A 7,525-nucleotide genomic window follows, 5' to 3' on the forward strand; every position below is an offset into this window, starting at 1 on the left:
TAACAAGGATAAAATCACCCACTTCTCCCCCAAAACTTGCTCCAGCCCAGCTCCCCATCTGCCTGGAACAGGCGTTTGAGGGAGGCAAAGAGAGAGGCGCTGCTGTCAGAAGCTGCAATCCAGCAACTCACAGGGGGCCACTATTGTTCCAAGGAGCCCAGTTCCAGTGAGGAATTGAGCCAATTCAAAATAAAATGAAATAATAATAAAAAATTTTCTCTGCTCTTTAATATTTAATGTTAAGTTATTTAACATCTGCTTACTTTTGTAATCTAGCCGTTACATTTGAGCTACTTGGCTTATTTGATAGAAGTTTGTTTTGGGAAGCCAAGGACATTTGCTGAAATGTGCATGTTAAGCTATTTCATCAAGGACTTCAAAATGAAGCAGGGGGCACACTGAAGGAGTCTAGCTCCTCTCAGAGTTTCACTAGGGTAAGATGGATTAAAATGTAAATGAGGTGGCACAGTAACATCAAGGTAAATTGAAACAAGTAGGAAATCAGTCCTCTGTCATTTAAATCATAGCACAGTGTGACAGACCTGCTTGACATATTTTTTTCAGGCTCTTGAAGGTTGATTGTCAGAAGAGTGCAGTGGAAGGGAAGATCTGGTTCTGCATTGCCTTGCACACAGTAGTCATGGAGGAAAGTGAGTGTGAAGGTAAATTTCTGTTCAGTAGGATGTAAAACCTACTGTGTATAAAATTGGTCACCACAGGTACAAACTAAAATTCATTTGACTTAGAGATATAGTATGACTTGCAGCAGGGAACTTAGGGGCAAGAAGGTGTTGTGACCACTCACATTTTTACCTGGAGAAGTGCCTCTTTGCACTGATGGTTTGCTCTTTTTTTTTTTTTCTATGCATGCCACGATGCCAGCTCTGATAAAGCCCCCTAGCATTAATACCACTTACACCTGATTCAGGTGTAAATTGAGAATCATGGAAGCAAATCTTCTGTGTTGACTCAGGTGTAAATGACAATGCAAGGGTGTCAGTCCCATGTTCTCTCAGCTGCTTTTCCTGTCCAAAGGGCTCATGTTTTATCCCTGAGAAAACTTATTCCAGTCATCACTATGATGCACGAAGTTGTGAAGCTGGAGCTGCCTTAAGGTGCTTTGTCTGTGTTTCTGCTATGTCTTTTGTCTTTAGAGCTCTTTGGAACTGAGTCCAATGATTCTTCTGCATTTATAAATCTCCTAGCACAGAAGGTGCTACATAAGGTCTACATATATGGCAACCTGGCAACTTGAAATTTAAGAATATTTTCACCATTGATGAATAACAGTTCAATTAGTCCATAGTATTGGATGCTCCTCTGCCAGCAGTGAGGCCATGGGAACTTTCAGCTTAGTTTAGAAAAGGACACCAAAGCAGGCTTTGGGAGATCTTATTTCAATCTATGGCAGAACCATCATTATTTTTGTAGAAAGAATAACAGCCTCGATTCCATTTTGAGATACTATGTGCTATGTCCAGAGTGTGTTAACAAGATGCAATCCCGTATTGAACATGAGTTTTTAGACATTCAGTTGCTGAGAGCCTCAGGAGACCGCAGTGCTGTAGTCTGTTTTAAGCTGTGTTTAGATATCCTCCCAGTTAGGCACAGCAGTCAGACAGTATATGTTCTGCCAAGGGATAGCTTTCAGAAAACTACCAACAGGCCTCAAAGTCTTTGACTTTCATCAGAAAAAAAAAAAAAAAGAATATCAGTATGAATTTTATTTATTAATTTATTGTCTCTGACACAAAGATGTCAGAATAAAATTAAAAGTTTCTGGAGTGGGACCTTTTTACTTTTTATGAGCTCTTAGTAAAATGATATAGCTATTTAAAGGTAGATTCCTTTTAAACTGAGTTTCCACATCACATCAAGCTGAGTTCACAGGAACCTTTGATGAGCAGAAGAATTTCCTTTAATAAAAATCATGAATATGATTAATTAACAAGGTTACCATGAGAAACAAGCAGGTGCTTATCTTTTTTTTTATGGCTTTTAGGATAGCCTTTGCACACAAAGGAACTTCTTAATTTTACATTTGGTAGCAAGATTCTGTTGCAACGGATCACTTCATAGTGTTGCTTAACCTGCTATTAGCAACCCCTTAGAGACACACTCAAGCTATTTGATGATTGGAGCCTAAAGCAATGTTTCAAAAAAACTGCAAGTGTGCATGTACAGTCAATGAGTGATCTATAGATTGGACCTACTTTACTTGAATAATTCACGAGGCCTACGATCTTTTCTCCTTCCCTTTCTGGAGACCTCAGAGAAGTGGACAGGGAGTAGAGATGTGCAGTAATGAATTGTTTTGGCAAATTGCTCCTTGCCTTGCCTTGGTTATCTGCAACTTTGCAGCTGCTTCCTTCATGTGTGACTGAGTATAATCCCAAACAGTGCTCCATCGGATGGAGCTGACAATGATGGCTTGATCATCATGGCAAGATCAAACCCGGCTTTGTTCAACGGCTTGAGACAAACATCACCAGCACCAAGAAATGCTTCCGTGTTTTCTCCAGAGATCATGGGGTGCTGAATAACAGTCTCTCAACCTCAGGATATAAAGCACTGATTTGATGGAATGGGGTCCTCACTGTGATTTCATTGTATCTTTACATCACTGTGACAGCAGTGGTATGGAAATGCAAAAGCAACAAGCTAGTGGTAGCTAATATGGAGATCTACAAAGTGTTACACTGCTTTTGTATAAAGTCGAGGGGAAACTGCAAAGAAGATGGGACTAAACTCTTCTTGGTGGTGGCCAGTGACAGGACAAAAACACAGGAAGTCCCATCTCCATACGAGCAAGAACTTCTTTACTGTAACGGAGAAAAAGCCCTGGAACAGGCTGCCCAGAGAGGTTGTGGAGTCTCCTTGGGAGATCTTAAAAAACCCATCTGGATGTGACCCTGTGCCAGGTGCTCTAGGTGTCCCTGCCTGAGCAGGGGGATCATCTAGATTATCTCTAGAGGTCCCTTTCCAACCTCAGCCATCCTGTGATTCTATGAAATCCTACTTCACTTTTTGCAGAGACGAAAGACCTCTCAATCATGCAGCCCTTTATTTTAGTGCAAAGGAAAGCACTGTGCAACCCTCTTTGGAGGGGGATGCTTCTTCCTTTTTCACTATCCTTACTACTGAGCAATCACTACAGTCGTGATAAATGAGAAGGAAGAGCAGAAAGGAAGAGCCATCCCTTCTCATACCTGTAATTTTCCGGTTTTTAGAGCACCCAGTTGCTTACCGAAAAAGCATTTGAAGAACATGTGCAAGGAAATGTAATCTGAAAACTAGGAAACCAGGTTAAGTGCCCAAATCCTGAACTTTGAGATAGAGCACCTGGGTTGTGCAGTCCCTAACAGGATGACAAACAATGAACCTGCCAAAGAGCCCAGGATTAGAAAGTCCAGATCATTGTCAGCCCAAAATTTCTTCCTGGAAAACTGAAGTCACAATCATCTTGAGTCAAAAGGCATAGGTAGTTAATGGTTTTATTCCAGGCAAACAGTTCTTTCACTATTTAAAAGTACGTCTTTCTATTTTTCTCACTACTCATCAACCAACTCTCAACCCAGCTAAGACATCTGCCCTGTTGTGGGAGGCAGTTCCATTGATGCGTATGCACAGATGTTCTGGAATACCAAATGAGAACGATCTGGGGGTCTTCTACAAGTTCAGATGGTAGTTCTTTTACTTTCCCTTTCACATGTTCATGCTACGTTGAGACACCTAAAGAGGACATTGACCTCTAGGTTGACTGAGTGCAGAAGAAGTGTGAAAGTTGGGATTCTGGGGCACTGTTTGGGCCCTGGTTTTGTACCGAGAACAGGTCCTCCTCCTGGACAACTCCAAAGCTGGTCTAGCTGTGCCAGGACCTGCAGGGCCATTGCAGCCATGCAGGCAGGCTGCCCTGTGCCCCCACCGCCCCTGTGTCCTGCTCCCTAGCACATCACAGAGCGGCCACCATGTCACAATGCGCATCAGTGGCACAGAGGTGGCCTCTGTCACCAGCGCCCACCCGTGCCCCAGTGCGTTGCTGTGCCGGCGTGAGAAAGCAGGGAGACGTGAGCTCCCAGCTAATTGGCACTCTTACGCACGGGGGACAGTGGTCCCGGTGTTTTCTGAGGCCTGCTCTGCTCCTGGTGCTGCTCGGCGTGGTCATCTGGCCGTTTGCAGCACCATGGGGCAGCTCATCTGCTGCGGCACGCGGGGCTCTCCCGACCCCGCTCCCAGCTTGCAGGCCTCATCTGGGGCCTCTGGCTCCATGGTGCATGGCACCAACGTCGAGCTTGTGGGCAGAAAATCCTCCCTTTTGGCAGAGGTGAGCAGCTGCCAGCACCTTGTGGATGCTGCCAGGAGATATCTGTGTTTCCCAGGGGAGGTGGTAGGGGCTGAAGGGCTGGAGACAGCGGCTGCTGCCCAGTGGACCAGCCTGGGAGAAGCTGCCCCAGCCAGAGGCAGAGCCAGTGGCTGCCCTGGGCCAGGTTTGGGCACCTTGTGCGGGGCTGCTCCTTCGCAGCACCCTCCAGCCCCGCAAAGCGCCCGGGGGCTGTGGGCGGCAGGGCTGGCTCTGCGGGGCTCCTGCAGCCTTCACTGCTGCGGGCGGCCCTGTGAACGGAGCCCGTTTCTTGCAGGCTGGTTCTGCACAAGGAGCTGCTGTGGTCCCCGCAGCTCCTGAGGACGGACTCTGCCATGTGCCCGGTGAGTGGGCTGGGAAGAGCAGCGGAGCAGCTGCCCTCTCCCTTAGCGCTCCCCACGGAGCCCCGCGCAGAGCCCCACGCTGCTCTGCTCTGCTCCGCAGGCGGCAGCTCTCGGCGCTGCTCGCACACAGCTCTGCCCCTGCTTTGGAAGCTCACTCCTGCTTTCCTCTCACCAGCAGCTCGCGGGCCTCCCCGGAGGAGGAGGTTCCGGTGGCCGTTTTCCCGCAGACGCAGCTCTGCCGGCGGGAACGGCCCGGAGCAGCCAGAGCCTGTCCTCCAGAGCATGCTCTTTGGGCAGCCTCTGGAACGGCTCTGTGGGGAAGAGGGGAGCCTTCCCCAGCCAGTTCAGGTATGTCAAACAGGCCAGTGTGGATCTGGCCTCCACACGCACTTCTCTGCAGCCAGGCCTGAAGCTCCCATCACTAGCGGTCTTTCTACACCCCAGGAATCCCTCTGTTTGCTTTTCCCGGCAGGATCTCCTAGTCATCCTGAACAGGGAGGGACCTGCCACAGAGGGCATCTTCCGCATCGCTGCAAGCGAGAAAGATCGGCGGGAGCTAAGGCAGGCCCTCAACGCAGGAATCCATGTGGACCTAGAGAGCAAGCCAGTGAACCTCCTGGCTGCTCTCTTAAAGGTGACCTCTTCTGCCCTGCAGCTCAGTCCTTCTCCACCTCCTGCTTGTCCCCAGCTGCCCCCTCTGGGAGGGAGACGGCAATTTTGGGGTGGAATGGAGTCTGATAGGCACGAGGACTCTCTTTGCACTCAGCCAAGTCTGTGCCGAAGGAGCAGGGATTCGCACAGCCCACTGCTTGTGCAGTTGGAGAGCAGGGAGCTCAAAGCAAGCCGCCTCCTGGGGAGCCCAAGTGCTACGCATGCTCCCTCTTTGGGTGCCTCCAAAGCCTCATCTCCATATCTTGGCCTTGCAGGATTTCCTGCGCAACATCCCATCTACTCTCCTGTCGTCGGCCCTCTACGACAGGTGGATGCTCGCTCTGGAGATGGCAGGCAAGGAGCAGCAGATTGCAGAGCTCAAAGAGTAAGTGCTGTAGGCAGTGCTAATGTTCTGGAGTGCCTGAGAGAGCTCAGGGCCTTCTCTGGAAATGGGCAGACTCCCGCAAAGACCCATTGTTCTGTTGGGCATTTGCAAAACCTGCCACCGCATTTCCTGGCAAAGTCTCCTTTCCTCACACTGTCCATGTCCTGAAAAACAAGCACTGTGCTGAGACACCTGCCTTTTGGTCAGCATCTTGCCCTTCCAGAACTTGCACTTAAGCAGCTGCTCAGCTGCCCTTGGTGCGTTTCCCATAGGACCTGTGTAAAGCAGTGACAGAAAGCAGTGGCCTTATACTCTGTGGAGGAGGCACCATCATTTGTGGCAGTTTACTTGAGACTTCTTGCTCACAGCAAGAAGCTGCGGCCAGTGCCTCCTGAAGTCAGGGTGCCTTGTGTTTGTGTTCACACAGGGTGGCTCAAGAACTGCCCCAGGCAAACCGCCTCTTGCTCCGCACCTTGCTTGCCACGCTCCACAACATCAGTCAGAGCGCAGCGTCCAACAAGATGACCTCCAGAAACCTGGCCATCTGCATCGGGCCCAGCATGCTGGGTCCAGGCCTGGACAGCACGTTGCCCCTGCAGCTGCAGATCGCGATGAACAACAAGGTGTGTGGAAGTTGCCAGGGAGCTTCTCGCGTTGGGCCCCTCTGAGCCAGGTCCACACAACCCACAGCCACAGCAAAAGCAGCAGCAGCCCCTGGGAGCGTGGGGGTGCCCCTGCGCTTGGCAACCTGCAACCTGACAGGCAGAGCTCTGACTGCAGCCGCAGAGCTACAGCTCTGGGAACAGAAACAGCAGTGGGGAGCAGCAAACATCGCTGATGCCTTTGCAGCCCTTTGCCTGACGCCCATGGTTTGTGTGTGCAGGTGGCCGTGCTAGTGGAGGTCCTCATCGAGAACCACGCAGCGATATTCGGGGAGGACGTGGCCTTCCCTGGCAGCTCCTCTGCTGAGGAGCCCTGCGAGGACACCGGCAGCTCCGCAGGTTTGTGTTCAGAGGGTTCACTGGCTCCCGGCAGGGCTTTAGTCTGGCAGCATTTGCCAGAAGTTGAGAAGGACCATGCTGCCTCCACACAAGGGTGGGGGACCCTGCTTGTGCAGCTGGGGGAGCCCTGATGTTAAAGCCTGGTAGAGCTCAGCTTTTTGCAGCATTGCTCACTCTGGCCTAGTACTGCACTCTGCCTGAGCAGGATCTTTGCCCTGGGCCAGGCTCTTGCGTCTCCTGAAATGCTCCTCACCTCCCAAAGAGCTAAGGTTGCATCTTGCCATCTACCAGGGCTGTGTGGTCCCACCAGCAAAGACCCCTTTTTCCTGCAGAGAGCCATGTAGAAGTTGCTAACAGGCTCTTTCTGCCCACAGGACCCCCCGGGGCGGCTCTGGAAGATGCTGCGGTCAGCAGCAACCCGGAGCCTGCAGCTGCACGTGGACCTGAGACCTGCGAGAGGCAGCAAGAGCCCCCTAGGAGAAGCCCCAGCAGGAGCAGGGCTATTGCAGCATGCGCCTCTGCCCCTCCGCTGCTGCCTCCTAGGGAAATCACCATCATGGAGAGGAGCCTCTCAGTTCCAGCCTTGTGCATCCAGGAGTGCCTGGAAGGCAGCACAAGGCAACAGAATCGGGGCACCAGTGCTGACAACATTGCTGTTGGGCAGCAAGAGCTGTGCTTGGAGAAGGCCCCGGAGGAACAGCCTGCCCTGCTGCCTGCACAGTTCTACCGTGGAGCTCCACCCCAAGAATCCTCCAGGCGCTCCCTGGACAGCGCCTTGCCAATT

The 7,525-nt window shown here is 51.0% G+C and overlaps 1 protein-coding gene across 1 annotated transcript in view; it reads left to right on the forward strand.

Moving 5' to 3' along the window:
* The first annotated feature begins 3,976 nt into the window (after positions 1 to 3,976).
* Positions 3,977 to 7,525, forward strand: part of LOC148590232 (T-cell activation Rho GTPase-activating protein-like) — a 3,627-nt gene continuing 78 nt past the window's right edge. Inside the window, exons 1-7 of the mRNA XM_088539286.1 lie at positions 3,977 to 4,067; positions 4,880 to 5,052; positions 5,177 to 5,338; positions 5,631 to 5,740; positions 6,168 to 6,363; positions 6,624 to 6,741; positions 7,116 to 7,525. The exon at positions 7,116 to 7,525 is cut by the window's right edge and continues 78 nt beyond it. Coding sequence (XP_088395412.1) covers positions 3,977 to 4,067; positions 4,880 to 5,052; positions 5,177 to 5,338; positions 5,631 to 5,740; positions 6,168 to 6,363; positions 6,624 to 6,741; positions 7,116 to 7,525 — 1,260 coding nt within the window. The remainder of the gene's footprint in view (positions 4,068 to 4,879; positions 5,053 to 5,176; positions 5,339 to 5,630; positions 5,741 to 6,167; positions 6,364 to 6,623; positions 6,742 to 7,115) is intronic.

Source organism: Tinamus guttatus, unplaced genomic scaffold (assembly GCF_059628265.1).
Source record: "Tinamus guttatus ecotype Peru unplaced genomic scaffold, ASM5962826v1 Tinamus_guttatus_pri_ptg001565l, whole genome shotgun sequence".
Taxonomy (NCBI): domain Eukaryota; kingdom Metazoa; phylum Chordata; class Aves; order Tinamiformes; family Tinamidae; genus Tinamus; species Tinamus guttatus.